This window comes from Oncorhynchus kisutch, linkage group LG23 (assembly GCF_002021735.2).
Source record: "Oncorhynchus kisutch isolate 150728-3 linkage group LG23, Okis_V2, whole genome shotgun sequence".
NCBI classification, from domain to species: domain Eukaryota; kingdom Metazoa; phylum Chordata; class Actinopteri; order Salmoniformes; family Salmonidae; genus Oncorhynchus; species Oncorhynchus kisutch.
Window position 1 is genome coordinate 17,374,336 of NC_034196.2, and position 24,952 is coordinate 17,399,287.

At 42.6% G+C, this 24,952-nt stretch overlaps 1 protein-coding gene across 4 annotated transcripts in view; it reads right to left on the bottom strand.

The window, feature by feature from the left end:
- Nucleotides 1-785: 785 nt before the first annotated feature.
- Nucleotides 786-24,952, bottom strand: part of LOC109868480 (colorectal mutant cancer protein) — a 126,584-nt gene continuing 102,417 nt past the window's right edge. For 3 of the 4 annotated variants that reach the window (XM_020458071.2, XM_020458070.2, XM_020458074.2), the window contains 8 exons: nt 21,891-22,031; nt 18,525-18,625; nt 15,191-15,374; nt 11,611-11,845; nt 10,736-10,948; nt 7,475-7,566; nt 3,447-3,569; nt 786-2,970 (listed from right to left, as the gene is read on the bottom strand). In XM_020458071.2, coding sequence (XP_020313660.1) covers nt 2,790-2,970; nt 3,447-3,569; nt 7,475-7,566; nt 10,736-10,948; nt 11,611-11,845; nt 15,191-15,374; nt 18,525-18,625; nt 21,891-22,031 — 1,270 coding nt within the window. In that variant the 3' untranslated portion in view covers nt 786-2,789. The remainder of the gene's footprint in view (nt 2,971-3,446; nt 3,570-7,474; nt 7,567-10,735; nt 10,949-11,610; nt 11,846-15,190; nt 15,375-18,524; nt 18,626-21,890; nt 22,032-24,952) is intronic. The other variant, XM_031802839.1, reaches the window with a different exon arrangement.

Consider the following 24,952-nt stretch of genomic DNA (forward strand, 5'->3'; position numbering starts at 1 on the left):
GAGCCCCCCCCCCCAATACATTTTTGGGGCTGACTCTCGGGCTTCCATCCTCTCTGCCATGCTAGCTCCTCATAATGCCGCCTCTCTGCTTTTGCTGCCTCCAGCTCGGCTTTGGGGCGACAATAATCTCCAGGCTGTTCCCAGGGTCCTTTCCCGTCTAGAATCTCCTCCCAAGTCCATTTCTCCAAGTAGTGCAGCCTCTCCCACTGTAGTTGCTGCTGCTGCCTCTGTTGCCTCTCCTGCGGCTCCTGCCTGTTGACACGCTGCTTAGTCCGGTTGTGGTGGGTGATTCTGTAACAGTTCTCTTGTGGTGAAGGAGAGTCGGACCAAAATGCTGCGTGTAGATTGCGATCCATGTTTACTAAACTGAAGTAACACGAATCTAAATGCAAACACTACAAAAACAATAAACGTAACGAAAACCGAAACAGCCTAATACTGGTGCACATACACACAGAACAAGGACATCAAGACACTAAGGACAATCACCCACAAAACATGACAATAGTTTTAAAAAGTATAAAAGATATCAAAATGTTCCTGACCAGTCTACACGTTTTTACGTTTAAATGGCGTTTCTAGCTTAAACGGTGTAAGAGAAGTAGCGTTCCAAAGAATAATTGTAAGTGAGAAATAAGTTGTACATTACTAAAAATAGAGTAGTCTCGTAATACAGACAGACATGTTTTTTACAATTATACTTTAAACCTGGTCTTCTGAATGTATCAATGCTGATTTGCGTGACAGGCGTTATTGTAGCATAAGAAAAACAGAGAAGCACTCAATTGGCCTTTTACTTTAAAATTGGTTTATTACTTTATAATATAAACAAATACTATCTGTATTAAAACCAACAAAACAATGATTGCCAAGATTTGATTACAAAACATATCTGTGCAAATAAGGTCATTAGTTTGCCAACCCCCCCCCCCCCTTTGCTACACTACCCCTCGTCTCATTCACAGAACAGAAGGTGAGACCACCCACTCAACTGGATTATTCCCCAGATTCACCTGAGTGTGGTCTGGTCGAGATGCGCAACAGAAACAGAATACAGGTATTTGCGTGATAAGTAATATTATAATCAGTTTATTAAGAGGAAATGACATCACTACTATACTAATAGTCTACATGCCAGTGCTTGCTTTCATATGCTGTGGTCTTACCAAATAGCAGGACTGGGGTAAATCCATTGAAACTCAAGGAATGAAAAGGACATTTGGTTAATGAATCGAAGCAAAAATATTGTCAAATACAATTTCCATGAATAAATTAGATGGAATTTATATGCAATTGACCCACCCCTGCCTAATTAAAATGTTTGTATACCAGGCTATTGAGGGTTATCTAGAAACATGGGTGTCATCTGGGTACCAGTCTGTCCCTGCTTAAGTATACTTGTAGATACAGTATGTTGAACAATATAGCAGTCAGGTAGAGTGGGAGAATGCAGCATCTCAGATTGCTATAGAATAGTATGTGGTTCCCTCGTCCAGAGAAAGTGGAGCAGCCATTGGTTAACAGGTCTTGCAGGTTTAAGTCTTGCAGAAAAACAAAGAGTCCTCAACAAGGCAATGTGGTGATATTATCCAGCGGGAAGTGAAGAGTGCTGTGGCTGGAAAGGATGTTTGTGTGTGTACAACAACTCTGTGTGTATGAAGGGGATGACAAGGCATAATCTTGTATCTCTGTCTCAAACATTCTCTCTCACACACACACACACACACACACTTAAAACCCTATTGTTATCTCCCCTCCATGCACACACCCACTACAGTATTTTGTGATTGATTCACTGCTGTACAGTTCAAGGCCCGTGCTGAAACACTGCCATACATATTGGAAGGACATTTTGCACACTGTGAGGTATTGACTTAGGGCCCTATCCCCATCTGGGAAGCAGGCTTGCCAGTTACATCAAAGACAACATTGTTACCTGTGTGACAATTCAAATGACAGTGCAAGAAGAATGATGTTTTTGACATATTCAGACATCAAACCCAGTGACAGGTTGGAGTGAATAGAGCCCTTGTGTTCAGTGAGTCTTCACTATGGCAGAGTGTACATTGTAGACTGAAAACTGTGAAGTTGTTAAGTAGAGCTGAGAGAATGGAATTCCTTAAAAAGGGAATCGCTCAAAATAGTGCCAAATGGCAACAAAAAGGAATAACTTTAAATGACAACACCGATCTAAAATATTTCCAAAATAATTTGCAGTCAAACCTTGAGATAACAAAAAGGCTACTAAAGACTACCATAAACATATGAAATAAAGTGGGAGACATAATAGCGAATCATTTGCCAGTAAGGATAGTAGTGCTTTCAAAAAAAGTACATTATGATTACGTGTTGTTCTCCAGAGATGATTGATAGAGTAGTGTTCATTTGTAGTGTCAACTCTGATAGGTCCTGGCAGTTCTCCCAGTCCATCAGCTGGCCAATGACCTTGCAGCTATCACCGCAGTGTCCTCCCCCACGTGTATGTGCCCAATAGGACGGCAGGGTATCTCTGGGTTGGTAGGAAAGGGTTACATTCTCAACACACATCAGTCTTTCCTTTCCCTCGTCCCCTCCTCTAACCCGCTCATAATAATGCTCACACGGAGGTCCTGTCGGTGTGGAGCTTGGAGTTCTCCTAGTGAGTTCTTGTGAGATCTCATAGTGATGTCTCTCATTGCCATGTATTCTTGTGAGATCTCATAGTGATGTCTGGTGAGTTCTCATAGAGACGTCTGGTGAGTTCTCATAGGGACGTCTCATCAGTTCTCATTAGGGCATCGCATCAGTTCTCATAGGGACGTCTCATTGGTGTGTGGCCGTGAGTTCTCCTCCTCCAGCAGGGCGATGCGTTGTTTCAGCATGCGGACGTGGGTCTCGTGGCGCTCCACCATGGCCATCATTTGAGCCTCCAGCTTTTTCAGCTTGCCCTGGTGCTTCTTCTTGGCCTTCTCGTATGCTGCCACCAGGTTACTCGAGAGTTAGAGAGAAAGAGAGAGTCAAATGGCTAGACAGGACAATGCAGACAGACAGATGGATGGATTGGCTTCAGTTGGTTCTGATTTGTTGAGTTCAGTCACAGAGAAAGAGGTGCTGAGGGGTTGCAGTGAAAGTGAAATAGTGAGATGTAGTAATTAACTTGAATGTGTTTAGGTGGAAAATTGTGTTGATGCAATTCATAAAGAATAGTGCTGTTCTATATCAATTCACCCCCTTTCCCACTAGATGGCAATGCTGTATTACAAAACAAAACAATTCCAGGAAAACAAATAAGAAGGGTCTGAACTGAACTGTATTCATTTTTCCAAAACCTTTTCATTCTTTATCTATTGGTAGTCATAAACAAACCCCCCCCCCACCCCACACACAATTAAGTCTTAACAATAAACATTTCCACTTTTAGTCACTAAACATATTTCCTCCCCTCCTGTGTGTGTTGTCGTGGTTACCTGTTGGCCCGTTTGAGGTCGTTGACGAACTCGGCACTCTGCTGGTGGCGGACCTCGCTGCTCTTGGTTAGTCTCTCCAGCGCTGCCACCAGCTCCTGGACACGCCCCTTCAGCTTCTTCTCTCTGAGACACACACACACACACGGGATGAGTCAGGAAGACACACACACCAGACCTAGGCAGAAAATAGTTGTATTTTTGTAATTTACTTGAAAATACCAAACTTTTTAAATACTCAAGGTAGTCGAATATACAGCAGTTTATGTAGGGTTTCAACTAAAAGGCAACTATTTTATTTGATATTCAAATACAGTTCTCAGAAAAACAAATAACATTTTAAAGTATTTTGAATACCTGTCAGAAAACGAAATAATATTTGAAGGTATGTGAATATATGCACATTATTTGAAAAGAAACAAATATTTATGTGATGGCTGCCAAATGAATGAAGAATGAAGAACCAATAACTACAACAGTTTGTTGAATTAGTCTAAATATATACGATCAAAAGCACATGGTTTGGAGGGCTCTTAGATATGAATCTTAATACAGCCTATAATTAAATACATGAGGGACATGGAATCCCCTCATCATTCGAGTAGACCACTTTTGCAGCTTCAAAATGACTAACAAATATACACTGCTCAAAAAAATAAAGGGAACACTTAAACAACACAATGTAGCTCCAAGTCAATCACACTTCTGTAAAATCAAACTGTCCACTTAGGAAGCAACACTGATTGACAATAAATTCCACATGCTGTTGTGCAAATGGAATAGACAACAGGTGGAAATGATAGGCATTTAGCAAGACACCCCCAATAAAGGAGTGGTTCTGCAGGTGGGGACCACAGACCACTTCTCAGTTCCTATGCTTCCTGGCTGATGTTTTGGTCACTTTTGAATGCTGGCGGTGCTTTCACTCTAGTGGTAGCATGAGACGGAGTCTACAAACCACACAAGTGGCTCAGGTAGTGCAGCTCATCCAGGATGAAACAGCAATGCGAGCTGTAGCAAGAAGGTTTGCTGTGTCTGTCAGCGTAGTGTCCAGAGCATGGAGGCGCTACCAGGAGACAGGCCAGTACATCAGGAGACGTGGAGGAGGCCATAGGAGGGCAACAACCCAGCAGCAGGACCGCTACCTCCGCCTTTGTGCAAGGAGGAGCACTGCCAGAGCCCTGCAAAATGACCTCCAGCAGGCCACAAATGTGCATGTGTCTGCTCAAGCGGTCAGAAACAGACACCATGAGGGTGGTATGAGGGCCCGACGTCCACAGGTGGGGGTTGTGCTCACAGCCCAACACCGTGCAGGATGTTTGGCATTTGCCAGAGAACACCAAGATTGGCAAATTCGCCACTGGCGCCCTGTGCTCTTCACAGATGAAAGCAGGTTCACACTGAGCACATGTGACAGACGTGACAGTCTGGAGACGCCGTGGAGAACGTTCTGCTGCCTGCAACATCCTCCAGCATGACCGGTTTGGCGGTGGGTCAGTCATGGTGTGGGGTGGCATTTCTTTGGGGGGCCGCACAGCTCTCCATGTGCTCGCCAGAGGTAGCCTGACTGCCATTAGGTACCGAGATGAGATCCTCAGACCCCTTGTGAGACCATATGCTGGTACGGTTGGCCCTTGGTTCCTCCTAATGCAAGACAATGCTAGACCTCATGTGGCTGGAGTGTCAGCAGTTCCTGCAAGAGAAAGGCATTGATGCTATGGACTGGCCCGCCGGTTCCCCAGACCTGAATCCAATTGAGCACATCTGGGACAACATGTCTCGTTCCATCCACCAACGCCACGTTGCCCCACAGACTGTCCAGGAGTTGGCGGATGCTTTAGTCCAGGTCTGGGAGGAGATCCCTCAGGAGACCATCCGCCACCTCATCAGGAGCATGCCCAGGCGTTGTAGGGAGGTCATACAGGCACGTGGAGGCCACGCACACTACTGAGCCTCATTTTGACTTGTTTTAAGGACATTACATCAAAGTTGGATCAGCCTGTAGTGTGGTTTTCCACTTTAATTTTGAGTGTGACTCCAAATCCAGACCTCCATGGGTTGATAAATTTGATTTCCATTGATAATTATTGTGTGATTTTGTTGTCAGCACATTCAACTATGTAAAGAAAAAAGTATTTAATAAGAATATTTCATTCATTCAGATCTAGGATGTGTTATTTTAGTGTTCCCTTAATTTTTTTGGAGCAGTGTAGTTTCATAATGAGTGAGACATAAGGCAATACAGTAACACTTGACATCCAGGTCCTATACTGGTGCAGTAACTTGATTATTACAATAGCAGCATTGTTGTCACATAGGACTTTGGAAATTGCTTTATAATTGCATAATACTGGAGTTTTTACACGAATGGAATAAGTAAGTCACCATTCCTCTTGTGTATAGTACTTACAAAAACTTGCAGCTTGTTGCTATGCAATTAAAATGCAATTCCCAAGTTATAATGCAACAACATGCTAATAAAATGTTGTTCCTTATGTAATTACCATTTTATTACACAGGCACAAGAACAGTTTCATGTTAAGTGTTACTGAGAATGCTAACAGTAACAAAATATGGCTATTAAGTGTCTAAAGGAAACTAAATATCCCCAAACTGCCTTCTTGAATCAACTATAGCCAAGGTAGGTGGAAAATCATGCTAGTTTGTATTCTGAGTAAGCTATCCCACTGTTCCTAGGCCGTCATAGTAAATAAGAATTTGTTCTTAACTGACTTGCCTAGTTAAATAAGGGTTAAATAAAAAATAAAAATGGTATAAAGTGTGTTTGAAACAAGAACACTTACCCTCAGAACAACAAAGAGGTTGGAATTTGTTTTTGCTCAGTGTTCAACTTGCTGTTTGCAATGTTTGCAAATGTATTTGAATTACTCTGCAGTATTTACAGGTATCATATAACGTATTACAGCATTCTACCTTTTCAGTGGCATGTTGAAAGAGTCATACAGTAGTTGAGCAATACAAGTTATTTATACTTATCTGTACAAAATATCATTGCTTTGACTTAATTATGTACACTTGGGGCAATGGACATTCAGGAGAATGGACATTTACAACATGTTCTGATGGAAATGTATTGTGTAGATCAAATATGACTGTCAGATAGATTGGAATAGTATGCAATTATGTGTGCTCTATTCATTCTATTTCTATATTCAACATGCAGTTCCAGATACAGCCCTGACATTAGTTGAAGGCAGCCAATTCAATCATTTCAGAAAAGTCGTCACTTCCTTTAAAACTGCCATATATAACTTTTTGGGAAATCCGACCAAATGCACATAGAAATATGTGTTATAGATGTGTCACTCATTGAAAGCAAGTATAAGAAGCGGTAGATCTGTTCTATGTGCACTATTTCCTGCGCTTACTTTTGGGTTTCAAACTGTAGAAAATACTATAGTTTTGGTTCTGGAAAATATATTTCACAGCGGTTTAGATGGTACAATGATTCTCTACACTATACTTACTTGTTTTGTCACAAACTGATATTAGGCAAACTATTAGAATTTTAGCAACCAGGAAATGGCAGAGCGATCTGTATCTGTATTCATTTTTTTTTTTAAGTAGTTGCTTTCTCAGATCTGTATTCAGATAGTTGTAGTCACCTCCAAAGTAACTATCTGTTCCCCTGAAAACAAAAATATTTACACAAAGCATAGCTAGAATTATAGTTATCCCAGGTCACACACACACACACACACACACACACACACACACACACACACACACACACGTTTGTTTTACTATCCTTGTGGGGACCAAATAATTGATTCCAAATCCTATTTTCCCTAACCCTAAACCTAACACCTAAAATAGGGACCAAATAATTGATTCCAAATCCTATTTTCCCTAACCCTAAACCTAACACCTAAAATAGCATTTTTCATTGTGGGGACTGGTGAAATGTCCCCGAATCTTCCTTGTTTTACTATTCTTATGAGGACTTATGTTCCCCACAAGGATAGTAAAAACAAAAACAAAAACCACACACAGTGTGTTGGGTTTCTTACCGTCTCAGTGCGCTGGTGAGCTCTGCTGCCAGGTCGCTGTCATTAAGTGTCCTCAGATCTGACAAGCTGATGGCCGGAGAGTCTCCACAATCCTGGAACATAACATTTCCATGAGGAGGAGCTGGTCTACAACCCCACAGTGCTACTAATGACCATTCTCAGACCAGGCCTGGTGACGTGATGGGCTGAGGTGATTAGGCTGCCTACAGATACAAAACATTGGCCTCAATCACTCTAATTCAATACCATAACACACAACAGAACAAGGAAAAGAGCTCAAGACACCATTACATAACCAGCCATATAACTAAATCGCATTAATAAACCAAGTCCATGTCGCCAATCCCAAAACACTGATTACTCCGCAGGACATTCCCTCTCAGACCTGCCAGAGAAGGATGAGTTGCCTCTAAAGACAGTGATCTAAGGTCAGCTCTGCATGTCTCAACATACTGGTTGACGTAATGATTTGAAGAGGGTAATCTGATCCTAGATCTGTGGTTAGGCGCAACGTTTACCTCAAGCTGTTACATGCACACCCGGTTCATGAGGTGGCAGCACTACCACTTCAACCTATTATCCCAGTGTATTTTCCTTACACCTGGACTACAGAACAATACAGCCTGATTCACAACGGACTAGCATGTCAGAGCATTCATTTAGCATGCTACATGACTTATCGAGTTACAGGTATGCTGTCATACTTTCAGGGCCTGCTATGCTGCTTGCCTGATTTTATTATAGGGCTGTTGATAGATATTGGAACATGGCTTCCATTAAAGCTAGTGGAGAAATGGATATGGGAAGAGACCAGGGAGGAGGGGAAGATACTGGGAGATGCTGGTTAGTGTTTTGTTGGTGTGTGTGTTGGGGAATAGCCTTTGTTGTGTGAACTATGCTTGATTGGGCTTGCAGTGTTTGTGTGTGCATGATGAATGGCTCTGACAGAGTGGAATGATGGTGTGTGTGTGTGTGTGTGTGTGTGTGCATGTATACTCTCCGACAGCAGGAGGTGTGTGTGCCTATTAGTGTTCCCAGTATGCGAGATCCAATCAAGCAGGCCATTTCTAGACCCTAACAATGAGAACTGGTCTGTAGATGTAAAAGGTGGCTGGTTTGAAAAGGACAGAGAAGGGTGAAAGGCAATAATAGCCGCTGCTCTGGCATTCACTCTGAAAAGCACCTTCATTTACAGATGGTCCTGTGATTGTCATCTTCAATGCCGGTTGCTCCTAGCAACCGAGGATTAAGCTTTATTGAACCAAAGGAGCTACGGTGATAGCAAGGAGTGGGGGGGGAGTGTATATGTTATGTGTGAATACAGATGGAGAGGTGTGTGTGCATACATAGAGGTGTGTGTGCATACATAGAGGTGTGTGTGCATACATAGAGGTGTGTGTGTCTACATAGAGGTGTGTGTGCATACATAGAGGTGTGTGTGTCTACATAGAGGTGTGTGTGCATACATAGAGGTGTGTGTGCATACATAGAGGTGTGTGTGCATACATAGAGGTGTGTGTGCATACATAGAGGTGTGTGTGTCTACATAGAGGTGTGTGTGCATACATAGAGGTGTGTGTGTCTACATAGAGGTGTGTGTGTCTACATAGAGGTGTGTGTGTCTACATAGAGGTGTGTGTGCATACATAGAGGTGTGTGTGCATACATAGAGGTGTGTGTGTCTACATAGAGGTGTGTGTGCATACATAGAGGTGTGTGTGTCTACATAGAGGTGTGTGTGCATACATAGAGGTGTGTGTGCATACATAGAGGTGTGTGTGCATACATAGAGGTGTGTGTGCATACATAGAGGTGTGTGTGTCTACATAGAGGTGTGTGTGCATACATAGAGGTGTGTGTGTCTACATAGAGGTGTGTGTGTCTACATAGAGATGCGTGTGTCTACATAGAGGTGTGTGTGCATACATAGAGGTGTGTGTGTCTACATAGAGGTGTGTGTGCATACATAGAGGTGTGTGTGTCTACATAGAGGTGTGTGTGCATACATAGAGGTGTGTGTGCATACATAGAGGTGTGTGTGTCTACATGCCAAGAGATGTGAAGTGCATGTGTTCACATATGGAAGGACACTGTTATCGTATCCAGTGGATTATAAGGTTAATGTAGTGCCACCAGCATTGGAAGCTCAAGGCTGTGATCAGAGAAAAGCACACCTGTGTTCTCCCTTTCTTAATCTTGGCAACCCACAGACAGCTGATCTCTATCTATCTGGATTAAAGAAATGGGTAGAGAAGACCAGGGCAGGGATGGTGTGCGGGGCTTAGCACTCTGATATGGAATTGACCTCCCAGACCTTTTGGAGTTCAGGTAAAAGACTTTGATAGTTCAGACTCTGTAAGTCCTCCCCTTTGTCTACTTTCTCACCCACTCCTCCCATTTTCTTATCCTCCTTTTGTCAGTTCCTGTTACGCAGTACAGTAGTACTCAGTCTTTATCTTAGTTTGCCTTCCTTCCTTCGCTTCTCTCTCCTCTCCCCCTTCTATACTTTTCCTTCCTCTCAATAGTCCTTTCCTAAACTCTCCCTTTCGCCTCTCTCCCTCTGCATGTCTTTTCTTTTTATTTCTGTCACTCTGTGTAGACAGTAGGACTCTCACAGACACACAGTGTCCCCGTCTCTAGGGCCCCAGCTCAGAGTGAATGACGGACAGCTCCCCAGAAGAAAACCCCAACAGAATAAGAAAGACTCCAATTATTTTAGGAGTAGAGTAGAGGCCGCTTTCTCACAGAGGAGATTCTCACTAACGGGGGTACTAGTGCGCCAACCGTTCAGAGTGACAGCTCCTCACAGCTTCAGGACTGTTGACTATGGGGGCTCAAACACCATTCATCCCAGGAGCCCAATACATACAGACTGACAAAGTGTGCGTGTGTGTGTGTGTGTGTGTGTGAGTGAGACAGAGAGACTACTGCAAAGAGAGCAGAGAGCCTCTTGAATATTTAATGTGACTGACTGGGTCAGAGTGAGTGCTGCTGTATACAGGAGAGACACTGTCTATAAGGTCGGTCTACAAGTCTCAATCTCAATCCAAGCCTAAACCCTGTTCTGTGGCTCTGAGGTAGACCTGTTAGGGGCTAGGGCTGTTTGGGGCTAGGGTTTTCGATGAGGTGGAAGAGGTCTACTTCGAGGTCGAGAATTGAGGGCGTAAATGTGGGCGCACCCTCAACCTGGCACTTGTCCCTGTTAGCGCTGGGGGGTTGTTTGAGGTGAATTCTTGTGTGTGTGTATGAGTGTCCCTTCACCTTGGCGGCTTGGCTCTTGTCTTTACTACCACTCCCAGTGGAGCCGAGGGATCTCCTGCGCTGCTCCTGCTGCTCCTCCACCTCAGCCTTGAGGTGCTCGATGTGCACCAGGTAGGCCTGTTCCTGGGCCTCCCGCGTGCTCAGCAGCAGCTCCACCGCCTTCTTCTCCTTCTCCAGCAGGTAGAGCTGGGCCTTCAGCTCCGCCATCTCCTCCTGAGGGGGAGGAGGGAGAGAAAGAAAGGCTTAACACACACAAGGAAAGAAAGGATTAAACAGGTTAATATACACAAGCCACAAATTATTCTGATCAAGTGATGTTAACCACATAGAAGGAAGGAAAGGGGAAAGAGAGGGAAAAATGGAGGGAGGAAAGAAGTATATAAAGGAGGGAAGGAAGGAAGAAAAGAAGGGAGGGATTAACTACAGTCAGGGTTGAGTGAAGAGAGTTGATGGTGCACAGTACAGCCAATAGCAGAATGAAGGCCATGGAATTATCAATGTCACCACAACACTAAATAATGTGCAAGTCAATGTCAAACAGGGACAGTTCTGATGCAAGTCATCTTGTTTAGAGAACGTTCAGCCATCCATGGTGAGGTGAGAGTGTTTCAATCTTTAGTATTTCAGAGGGGAAGTGTAATCCTATTCCTGTGGAGCCATCACCACAAGATCCTATCAACCCGACGGATCGCCAAGGTCAGGGGAGGACATGAGGACTAGGTTTTCATGTCATTAAAATAGGAGGACTGTGGGGACAAAGTGTCAGATTCTAACTAACTCCCTAAACTGAAGGGTACGTTTTGTGTGTTTATTCATACAAGCCTACGTATATACTCTCTCTCTCTCTCCCTTCTCTCCCTCCCTCCCTCGCTCACCTTCATGGCCATGAGCTCCTGCATCAGCACAGCATTCTCCAGGTCCAGCCTGTGTGTGTCTCCCCGGGGCTTGATCTCCAGGCTTAGGGGGTCGACGTGAACGCTCTCCAGCTCCAGCATGGTCAGTTTGACCGCCGCGCGGTCATTCTTCAGCTGCTGCACGTAGTCCTTCAGCCGCTGCTCGTCATCCCTGGAGAAGTCAGTGTCGCATGAGCTGGCCGTGGAACTGGTGGTGCTACGCATGCACGCACACACAGGTAGAGATGAGAGATAGTATCATAACATTATGCACTGTTGGATGATAGCTGTAGCATCTAGAATCTAGCCTTTATATCCCCCTGAACAGTTAACATCAGAATTAGAGAGGCTAAACTGTTCCTAGATCTGTGCCTTATGAGCAGATTTAAGCCAAAGCAAGTCTGACACATGGAGAAATTAAGTCACCAAGCACTGTGTAGAAATCCTGCTAAAGACTGATACCAAACTATAGTAAGCTGGTTGGACACATGATTGCAAAACAACTCTTTATTATTGTCAATCAGCCTCAAATCTGTTAACTAAGAAAGATGTGTCTACGCAGATACAGTGCATTCGGAAAGTATTCAGAGCCCTTGACTTCTTCCACATTTTGATGCGTTACAGCCTTATTGTAAAATTGATAACATCATTTTTTCCACTCATCAATCTACACCCATAATGACAAAGCAAAAATACTTTAGACATTTTTGAAAATGTATGAAATATCACATTAACATAAGTATTCAGACCCTTTACTCGGTACTATGTTGAAGTACAGCCTCAAGTCTTCTTGGGTATGACGCTACAAGCTTGGCACACCTGTATTTGGAAAGTTTCTCCCATTCTTCTCTGCAGATCCTCTCAGGCTCTGTCATGTTGGATGGGGAGTGTTGCTCCACAGTTATTTTCAGGTCTATCCAAAGATGTTCGAGCGGGTTCAAGTCTGGGCTATGGCTGTGCCACTCAAGGACATTCAGAAACCCGAAGCCACTCCTGCATTGTCTTGGCTGTGTGCTTCCTGTTGGAAGGTGAACCTTCGCCCCCAGTCTGAGGTCCTGAGCGCTCTGGAGCAGGTTTTCATCAAGGATCTCTCTGTACTTTGCTCTGTTCATCTTACCCTCGATCCTGACTAGTCTCCCAGTCCCTGCCACTGAAAAACATCCCCACAGCATGATGCTGCCACCATCATTGGAATTCAGGCCAAAGAGTCTTGTTTCTCATGGTCGGAGTCCTTTAGGTGCCTTTTGGCAAACTCCAAGCGGGCTGTCATGTGCCTTTTACTGAGGAGTGGCATCCGCCTGGCTACTCTACCACCTAATTGGTGGACTGCTGCAGAGGTGGTTGTCCTTCTGGAAGGTTCTCCCATCACCACAGAGGAACTCTGAAGTTCTGTCAGTGACCATTGGTTCTTGGTTACCTCCCTGACCAAGGTCCTTCTCCCCTGATTGCTCAGTCTATGTAGAGTCTTGGTGGTTCCAAACTTCTTCCATTTAAGAATGATGGAGGCCACTGTGTTCTTAGGGACCCTCAATGCTGCAGACAGTTTTTGGTACCTTTCCCCAGATCTGTGCCTCAACACAATCCTGTCTCGGAGCTCTACGGACAATTCCTTCGACCTCATGGCTTTGTTTTTACTCTGACATGCACTGCCAACTGTCGGACCGTATATAGACAAGTGTGTGCCTTTCCAAATCATCTCCAATCAATTGAATTTACCACAGGTGGACTCCAATCAAGTTGTAGAAACATCTCAAGGATGATCAATGGAAACAGGACGCACCTGAGCTCAATTCCGAGTCTCATAGCAAAGGGGCTGAATACTTATGTACAGTTGAAGTCGGAAGTTCCATACACTTTAGCCAAATACAATTAAACTCAGTTTTTCACAATTCCTGACATTTAATCCTAGTAAAAATTCCCTGTCTTAGGTCAGATAGGATCACCACTTTATTTTAAGAATGTGAAATGTCAGAATAATAGTAGAGAGAATGATTTATTTCAGCTTTTATTTCTTTCATCACATTCCCAGTGGGTTAGAAGTTTACATACACTCAATTAGTATTTGGTAGCATTGCCTTCAAATTGTCTAACTTGTGTCTAACGTTTCGAGTAGCCTTCCACAGGCTTCCCACAATAAGTTGGGTGAATTTTGGGCCATTCCTCCTGACAGAGCTGGTGTAACTGAGTCAGGTTTATGGGCCTCCTTGCTCGCATATACGCTTGTTCAGTTCTGCCCACAAATGTTCTATAGGATTGAGCTCAGGGCTTTGTGATGGCCACTCCAATACCTTGACTTTGTTGTCCTTAAGCCATTTTGCCACAACTTTGGAAGTATGCTTGGGGTCATTGTGCAACCAAGCTTTAACTTCCTGACTGATGTCTTGAGATGTTGCTTCAATGTATCCACATAATTCTTCGTCCTAATGATGCCATCTACTTTGTGAAGTGCACCAGTCCCTCCTGCAGCAAAGCACCCCCATAACATGAATATGATGCTGCCACCCCCATGCTTCACAGTTGGGATGGTGTTCCTTGGCTTGCAAGCCTTCAATTTTCTGGAATTGTTTGAAGCTGTTTAAAGGCACAGTCAACTTCTGACCCACTGGAATTATGATACAGTGAATTATAAGTTAAATAACATGTCTGTAAACAATTCTTGGGAAAATTACTTGTGTCATGCACAAAGTAGATGTCCTAACCATCTTGCCAAAACTATAGTTTGTTAACAAGAAATTTGTGGAGTAGCTGAAAAACTAGTTTTAATGACTCCAGTCTAAGTGTATGTAAACTTCTGACTTGTAAATTAGGTGATCTGTTTTTTATTTTGAATACATTTGCAAAAAAATCGAAAAACCAGTTTCTTCTTTGTCATTATGGGGTATTGTGTGTAGATTGACGAGGTCATGTTTTTATTTCACCCATTTTAGAATAAGGCTGTAATGTAACAAAATGTGGGAAAAGTTGCAGGGTCTGAAAACTTGCCGAATGAACTGTATGTACATGTGTGAGGGAGGGAAAGATTTGATTATGAATTTGTGTCTATGACTAAAAAGCCAGCGTGTGATTCCCTGCTGTGCGTGTGTGCGTTCGTGGGATCAGTGATGTGGATCCAGCATAGGGAATGTCCGTTAGTGTACTGGTCTGACAGCACAGCACCGTGGACTCTCATCTCCTACATTAATTGTCAATTGTCTGCTGTGCTCCTGAACATGTGAGCCACATATGAATGTCTTGTCTTCTCTCTCCTGGCGCAGTGGTTGTAGATTAATGATTTGTTTAGGGAGCAGCTTCCTTGCCTGAGCTGTCATGGGCACGTGAGCAGAGGGTTGACCGCAATTATGTTTCAATACAGAATATTTAGGGGATGGATTGCCATATAAGTAATGAACTAGAAAGATTCTCATAGAAAAGAAACAAGAATGCATTGGTGAGTTAAACACGTATTGCACATGGGATAATTACCAATGTGCAGACATTTTCAAACAGGTACACACACCACACACACAGCTGATAGAAGACACTCTACACACATACACACACACATGTACATTTACACACAAACCTAGTGTGACTATTGGAGGACAGGCTCTCCCATGGTTGAACGCTGCAGCCGGTCACAGCGAATGCAGCTCCACAGCTACCGTCCAGCCTGCCCAGCAGATCCTTGGCTGCATTCTCTGCTGTCTTCCTGCAGTCGTGGGCCCTCTTCAGGATCTGAGTAATGCTCTCCTCTCCCGACTGCTCACCTGCATACACAAACACACATACAGACAGAACTGTCAAATAACTTGCATTCGCTGCAGTCATTTTAGGGCTCTCACAAGGCCAATGAGATATGCCATATGAACAAAATGATTGAATGGAGCATTCAAACTGACAACGTAAATATGGCTACAAAAGGCTATAAATACTGTATGTAAAGTTGGTCAGCATTAGATGAATACGTTTATTTAAATTTTATTTAACCTTTATTTAAGTAGACAAGTCAGTTAAGAACAAATACTTATTTACAATGATGGCCTACCCTGGCCAAACCCTCCCCTAATGACCCTGGGCCAATTGTGCGCCGCCCTATGAGACTCCCGATCACGGCCGGTTGTGATACAGCCTCTAGCACTGAGATGCAGTGCCTTAGACCGCTGCACCACATCCATTTGAATTCAATCACTTTTTTTTTTTTACAGCATCCCATCTTAGAAGTGGACAGAAAGTAACTTTTTGGACCCGAATACCAAAACATTCGTGTTGAAAGTTGACCCATTTTGCATACCCCATACCATGAGACATCCATGCCTTTATCATTTGAAAAGATAAACAATTGAGTTTGATATCATTTAAAAGTTGTACAAACTACATTATTTTATTATTTCATAAAAAAATGTTTTAAGAAAATTGGCAATTTTTTACATTTAACGTCAATTATCCACAAAATATATATATATAAAAAAATATATATTGTCACATACACCGGATAAGTCGTTTTACAGGGTCAGCCATAGTAGTACGGCGCCCCTGGAGCAAATTAAGGTTAAGTGCCTTGCTCAAGGACACAGATAGATTTTCAGTCGGCTAGGGTATTCGAACCAGCAACCTTTCGGTTACTGGCCCAATTGGCCCAATGCTCTAACCGCTAGGATACCTGCTGCCAAAAACATGTAAACTCTGGGTTTTTTCATATTCGCATATGTTGTAACTTAGACCTTATTTCACATCTGAGGTTTTTGTGTTGTTCCCGCCATCAGTTGAGACAAAACTTGCTCTTTATTGCAGGGTGGGTGTCATTTCAATCATAGAAATAGAATTCATAGAATGGGCCTACCGCAATTTAGCTGGTATATCACTGACATTTTAAATTAATTGAAATTGTAACTTCTAATTACTACAACAACCCACCGTCAAATGTCAACTTAAATGTTTGTCTATTTTATTATCTATATTTCCATGATTTCAATAGGTTTCCTATGGAGGATTGAAAGTATAATTTAAAACGACAGACATTCCCATTCAAGTCAGCATTCTCTTATGTGTGGACCTGCAACCATCTTTGTGGTACCATTTGAAAGCTGACATATCAATTTGATTCCCATTTTAGTACATTCATCAGGCAAAACATGACACCAACTCGGTATTCAAGAGCATGTGTCTCAACCAATGGCGGTCACATCACAAGAACCTTAGATGACGTAAAATAGGATCTAAGCTACAACATACAGTACCAGTCAAAAGTTTGGACACACCTACTGATTCAAGGGTTTCTCTTAATTTTTACTATTTTCAACATTGTAGAATAATAGTGAAGACATTAATAAAACTATGAAATTACACATATGGAATCATGTAGTAACCAAAAAAGTTTTCAAAGTAGCCACCCTTTGCCTTGATGACAGCTTTACACACTCTTGACATTCTCTCAACCAGCTTCACCTGGAATGCTTTTCCTACAGTCCTGAAGGAGTTCCCACATATGCTGAGCACTTGTTGGCTGCTTTTCCTTTGCTCTGCGGTCTGACTCATCCCAAACCATTGTGGAGGCCAGGCCATCTGATGCAGCACTCCATCACTCTCCTTCTTGGTCAAATAGCCCTTACACAGCCTGGAGGAGACGTTATATTTTTTGGTTACTACATGATTCCATATGTGTTAAACCCTGGAATGAGTAGGTGTGTCCAAACCTTTGACTGGTACTGTATGTAAATATAAAAATCAACAGCTTAATAATTGCCATTAAAGGTTAATTAACCCCTTAGACTAGTGGAAATTGGCCTATATGGATAGGGCCAAATTGAAATGTTTGTAACAGAAGAACTGTAAAAGTATATGAGTTTTTAAATATGGAAATGTGAAGTGCACATTTGGACTCATGGGTGTGTGGTTTGCTTGTATGACATCAAAGCGGTATTTAATATAATCCTCAACGTCTCATCTTTCAGAACACATCGACTCCTCTCAATTTACAGTATTTTCCTAACTCAGACAACAAAAAATGTGCAAAGGTAGCCTAATTAGCAGGAGGGATGGGGGTTTCTTGTCGCGCACAGTGCTCAAGTCTATAACAGATGTCAGTCAAAAACCGATCCTGCGCTGTGGAGAGGAGAACCTGAGCACTGTGTTCCAATTTAGGCGAGGCGCCGATCAATGACAAATCTGACATACGGGATGAAAGGGCTGTGAGTGGAAAGAGATTTTTTTGTTTTGTTTGACAGCCCTGTTTGTAAGCTTTTAAATTATATAAAATTCAACCGTTTATCTTTTCCAGTGCTGAAGACATGGATGTCTCATGTTATGGTAGGGTATGCAAAAATGGGTCCACTTTGAGCACCTTAATCTCTTGAATAGTTTGGCATTCAGTTCCAAAAAAGTAACTTACTGAGCACTTCTACAATGGGAAAAATATGTATGGAAGATTTCATTCAAATAAAAAGGGGTGCTGTCAAAAAGTGATTGAATTCAAATGGATTTACCCTAAGGGGATGTTCTTCTGAGAGAGTGTTTTTGTGTTGAAGGGGAAAAGGTGAGGTTGGGAGTGGGGGAAGTGTGTGAGACAAGGGAGTCATGAGGCATGACATTCCTCACTGAAGACATGACACCTGTCAACAGCCGAAGGAGAGTTGGGGAAGGAGGGAAACAAATGAGTAGGATATAGACGTTTATGATGGGCGGATGAGAGTAGTGAATAGGGAAGAGGAGTGATGGAGGAGAGGTTTGCGAAGGAATTAAATGGGTGAGTGGAGCAGTTTGTGAAAGAGTAATAAATTAGAAGTGTGTGTTTTTGGGAGGTGGCCTCTTTGCTTTGATTGGTTGGAGGAGTTCAACTGTGGGTCTTTTAATGCAGGGAGGAGCAAACCAGCACTGATCAAAGAACAAACAAGCCTGTGTGGGCACGAAGTGTGACTCACCTACAGTCCCCACTCCAGCAGCTCTGAACTGGCCAAGTACCAGGCTCTGTTCACTCTCCGCCAGGGCTAACAGCAGCTCATAGGCCTCTATACACTGTTCACTGAGGAAAGATCACATGCAAATCAGTTAACACACACACACACACACACAGTAGCTCAAAGGCCTCTATACACTGACTGACAGAAAACACAACCTATTTGCACTACTAAATTAAAACGCACATAAGCTCTCTCTCCCTCTTTCTCGCGCGCTCTCACGCACACGAGGAATGTGGAGGCCTCTCGCTTCCACTTATCCTTCCTCTGTGTTGCCCTTTCATCGTGTTCAAAAGGAACGCGGCCGAGAGGTGCTGATGTCTATTTAACTACAGTCATCATAGCGCGTGCGTGTTTGCCTGGGGCCCGGGGATGGAAGAAAAACAGCGAGGCTCTATCGTTTAATCAGGTAATGATTACACATCAGGAAAAAATCCACCTTTTCTCCAAACGAATACAGAGAGAGCTAGGGTAATTAACTATTAAGCCTAAAAACGTGTCATTCATCCACGGAGGAAGCCTGCATTCAATTTAAACATTTATCATCTCTAAGTTATTTTCTCCTCATAGCTAGTCTATATTTGTTGTGTGTGTGTGTGTGTGTGTGTGTTTTGATGGATGACGCTAAAGGGGCAGACCATTTACACACATAAACACACATCCCCGCACACACAACCTCGACTCCAGTCCCCTGCTAGTTCAGCTGTACCAAAACAAATCCTGTGGATACTTTTACACACTTTAATAGCTCACGCCAACACTACGAGTTAGTCACTCTCTCAAGAACGCAAATACACACACAGCAAGTTTCTGCCTGCAAAAACACCATAAATTAGCCGGCATTATCAACATACACCACAGTGTTCCTCTTTTTGATGTTTCAATCTTATGATTATAGTTTTAGTCACACGCACACACTGGCATAGATCATATACAAATGCAGCCATGCACGCACACACACAGCCAAACACACACTCACTTGCTGTCCTCCAAGCCCTCTATTGATTCTTTATAACATTACACTGCTTTCCAGACTGCTGATTAATACCACCGTTTACTAGCTTGGCTACACACTGCTTTTTATATACAAACAGTGTCTCTCTCACAGACACACAGAGAGAGAGAGAGAGAGACAGAGAGAGAGAGACAGAGACAGAAAGAGACAGGGAGAGAGAGACAGAGAGAGCTCCTTGGAGATTCTTCCACCAAATATTAAATGCACACATACACACACCACTAGGGAAAAGTTCACCAGTAAACTACCAGAATTGCAGTATCTTTCAAGAATTGTATTTATCACAAGACATCTAGAGAGATGATAATCTCTGTCTCTCTGTGTGGTCTTATCACATGTAAAATATACCGAAGAAAAATATAAAAGCAACATGCAACAATTTCAAAGATTTTACTGAGTTACAGTTCACATAAGGAAATCAGTCAATTGAAATATATCAATTAAGCCCTAATCTATGGATTTCACATGACAGGAAATACAATGCAATTTTATTCTTTGTCCGTAACTTATGTTCGTTGTCCATAACTTATGCCTGCCCATACCATAACCCAACGCCACCATGGGGCACTCTGTTCACAACATTGTCAGCAAACCACTCGCCCACACGACACCATACACGTGGTCTGTGGTTGTGAGGCCGGTTGGAAGTAATACCAAATTCTCTAAAATGACATTGAAGGCGGTTTATGATAGAGAAAAATTAACATTACATTCTCTGGTAACAACTTTGGTGGACATTCCTGCGGTGTGCATGCCAATGGCACGCTCCCTCAAAACTTGAGACATATGTGGCATTGTCTTTTGTGACAAAACTGCACATTTTAGAGTAGCCTTTTATTGCCCCCGACACAAGGTGCACCTGTGTAATGATCATACTGTTAATCAGCTTCTTGATATGGCACACCTGTCAAGTGGATGGATTATCTTGGTAAATGTGTGCATAACATTTTGGAACATGGAATATGTCTGGGATCTTTATTTAAGCTCATGAAACATGGGACCAACACTTTACATGTTGCGTTTATATTTCTGTTCAGTATATACGAATACATTTTTGAATACCTAATTCAAGTATAAATTACCTAAATTCCGATCGATTGGCATAGATTTTCTGTTAATTACCAAAATTACTGAAGATTCCGGTAGCTTTGCAATCCTACACACCACACTCCCCCATCCAATGAAAGACTATATCTCTCCCCAAATGGCCCAATGGGGTGCCCTCGCTGACATCCCACTTGGCGGGGCTGAAATTCAATCAAAGCACTGACATCTGGGCTTTTAGTGAACAACAAACCAGACACAGATGGCCAAACCCTCTCTCCCTCCAGGTACAAACACACTACAGTCCCCCACATCACATAAAATCAATGGCTTCATGAATATATCATACAGGGAAAAACACACAGTATGAATCTTAGTGTGTGTTTGTGTTTTTAATGGAACTGGTGTTATATTAATAATGCATTTGAGGACTATTCAAGTGTTGTGTACTCTGGTGTAATGGGCAAGACTAATAATTATCTTTATTGGCTATAACGTTTCTATTTATGTATCGGTCATCTATCTTTGTATCTGTTTATTCATCTACTCATAGCTTTGCTTTGAGGCAATCCGTCTCCCTGAGACATGCTATGCAGAATGCTATGAGAAACACACGTAACGTTACCATGCCACCACAATATTACATTCAGCCAATATCAACAGCTGAAAATACAACTTATTTCCATTTCAGTTTGCTTAAACTTTGAAAAGAAAAGGATTAACAGCCTTTCTGCAATTCATAACATCCCCACAGGATTATCATGGTTGGATGATTAGCATGATGCTAATTAGAAATACCACTTAGATTAGATCTGTTTTTCCCTTTCGTATCTCGTTAGCTTTGCTGAATGGGCACCTTCAGGGCACCTTATTAGATGGGGGCCAAGGGCCGTACACAAACACACTTGATTGACCAAGGGGATGCGAATACTAATAAGATGCAAATGGCCGCTTCCGTATGGAACCTACAAAAAGGCCCTGACCTCGAAGAGTACAGCTTAATTATAATTACTGGAGGAGGCTTCTAACGAGGAACATTAGTGTGGTTCTGATGTTTACAGCTTGATAAGGTGTTTGTTAGCTATGCAAGGCTTATGAGTGGAGCAGGGAATTTGCATTCAGGCTTTCATCCTGTTGGTGTGTTTCTTTCTGGCTGATGCGTGAATCCAACCAGGACTGCGCAAATGTCTTATGTATGTTACATGCTCCATTAGGTTAGGCATTGCTGTGTGTGTGTGTGTGTGTGTGTGTGTGTGTGTGTGTGTGTATACCTGTACTGCAGTGCCAGTCGCAGGGCGGTGGCATTAGATTCGTATTTGCCCACCAGCATGCTCATCCTCTCTGCGTTGCCCTTACACTCCTCTAACGTGATGGTCAGCAGGTCATTCTGAGACTTCAGATGCTCGATGCGGCTGGAACACACACACACACACACACACACACACACACACACACACACACACACACACACACACACACACACACACACACACAAAATCTTCATTGGGGTACATTTATTGTATAAAGTGCCTGTCATATCTCAAAGCATATCTCAATATCTCACATTGAGACTCACCCATCCACCAGCGATATAAAGCACCCACCTGGGTGATTCACGGCATCCATTTTGTGCCAGGTCGCTCATCACACATTATCTATTGCAGTTTAAGTGAGTGCTAGGGGAAAAAGGGACAGGGAAACTATAGCCACCCCCCTCTACAGAACTCAAATGGCCTTGGTTTTATGGGTAGATTATGTGAGAGTAGCTAATGACGCGTAACTATCCATCTAATCAAGGACGTCGATAAAGCACTCTGGGCTTAATTAAGAGAAAATAGTGTGTCAGCAGCTTGGTCGTTAGTGGTAAACGTATGGGATATCCCATAAAACACATAATAACAACCTTAAAGGGATAGTACACACCAAAATGTAAAGTTTCAAAGTTTTGTCACAGATTATCAGGTGCTGATCTTTCCCATTAATTTTGGATTGACTCCATTACACCAATTCTGGTTGGATTTTAAGGTGAACTATCCCTTTAAGTGATTTGGTGACCCATCAATTTGTTTGTTTGTTGTTGTTGCCCGTTTAGCATGTTATTTGGGCATTTATTCATGTCACATATCATTTTGCAAACAATGTAAAAACACATTTATTGAGTGAATAAAGCCACATACAAACATGGTCTCTTTCTTGCTTTCTTGAGTAAGGCAGCTCCAAAAATCAGGTTTTTTAGCCAAGCTCAGTGCTCCCTGTGAGCAGGGAGGCATTGGTAGGCATTGGTAGGCATTGGTAATCGTCTTTAGTTGCGCTGTGATTGACTCAGTGTTCTGCCACTCATGGGGACACTACATCACCGCAGAATCTACAGGGAGAGCTAGGCAGGTCAAGCCCCCTTGGGTGCTGCCATAGATTTACATTAGAAGTGACCATCCAAGAAGGCTCAAGGTCATTGGGCACAGATAAAATGACGTCAAATCACGTTATATATATACACCGTATATTTGATAATGTCAACATCACACTTTCAAAATCTTAGCTAGCAAGCTAGACAAGCATTCATCATCATGAATCACATTGTCAATCTACTGGCAAATCCTTTTTATATGAAGAGAAATTATAGATAAAACGTATCAGTATCAGTGCTCAATGGCCATTGGACATAAACAAATTCAACAATGAGTAGTTTTGGAAGGAATCAGTGGCTAACTATTTTGCTTCCCCTGCCTACTATTCAGTGGAGAGTGTGTGTGGTCCAAGTCTGGGTTTAACGGTTTAAAACATCTGTCTGAAAGGGTCTCTTTTCCAAGCTTAAAATGATAAACATTCACACGCAACACCATGTGCCAAAAAAGGTTGAATAGATTGACCATGCTGTCAATCCAGCATGACTTCTGCCGCTTTCAAAACAACTGGAAACTCAGAACTGGGAAATCTCAGACTTCAGTGAGTTCAAGACAACTCAGAAAAAAACGAGCTCAATTGGGAAAATACGTTTTGAACTCATCCAAGTCGGAATTCCAAGTCGAGAACTCGGGCCTCTTTCTAGAGCTCCGACCTAATGTCACGATTCACTGGCGTTATGATTAGACCTTGTTTTTTCCCCCGAGCTCCCAGTTGTTTTGAAAGCATGATAAATCCAGAGAACACCAGACTTTGATGACAATATTTTCCCACAAGAAGACCCGCCGCGCCACCTTCCTGTTCAAGTGAGCACAGCACAACAATATGATGTCCAAAAATGAAAAGCTGCTGCATAAAATATGTTATATGTCAGGGAGTTATGTATACTGTAACTAAGAAAGTAATAATAAGTGTATGTTGTGAAGTAAGCTGTTAGTAGCCCATGTGCCTCACCCTAATAATGTGATCACTTACCCCCTCAGAACATAGCTTACTGTTCTGACCTGGTGGTGCACATGTAGCCTATAGGCTGCTTAAGAGAAATGTCATCATTGAATATTATAAGAGCTTTATTTGTCTGCTTATATGCCCCCTTTATCTATTCTACAGTTCTGACTTGGTGTACAGGGAGAATACTGTAAGAACGGTCCATGTTCTGATTTCTGTTGCTGTGCATTTGAAAAGTGCTGAACAAATATTTATATTGACAACATTCATCTTAGCTTGTTCATTTTTGGACAAAAATTGACAAATGTAACCAGGGCTGGGAATGTCAACACAATCAAAGCATGGGCAATGATCACAATGACGCCCCCCCCCCCCCCCATATCGTTTTTCTGTGGCTACAGCTAGAGATGCAGGTGTCATTTGGTTAGCTAGCAAGTAAAACAACGCTAAACAAATTGCTGTGAATTCAAAAGAAGAGGCCTCTGAACGATGTCAAATTGATTTGAGAGCTATATGTCATGTGGTTGAGAAGCTATTCATTAACATGCAAAAGTAGGCATTTGAGTTGTAAGACTGTCCCCCTTAACCCTTTGAGTAGAGGAGAGTAATGTTTAAGCTACATTTCACCTCCAAAAAGAAAAGGACGGCGAATTGCAAAAACAAGGGGTGTAATTTTTTTGCTATTGTCAGCTGATTCAGAATATGTAAATTATATCATTCTTGCACGTTCCGATGAAGAGATATTCATATTATTATTAATGAGTCTGAATCTTTAACATAGAGATAACTACACCGCACGTTGGCAGGCAAGCTGCAGAAGGGCGAGCAGGCTACTATTTCCCATCGTTTAGCAGTGCAATTTTGACAGCCAACTATAAGCTAAAACAGTTTGAGAGGGTTCACCTACTGTTCTCTCTGTAGATTTTTAGCTCATCTCACTCTGGCTAACATTAGTTAATGATCTTGTTATTGTTGATGTGCA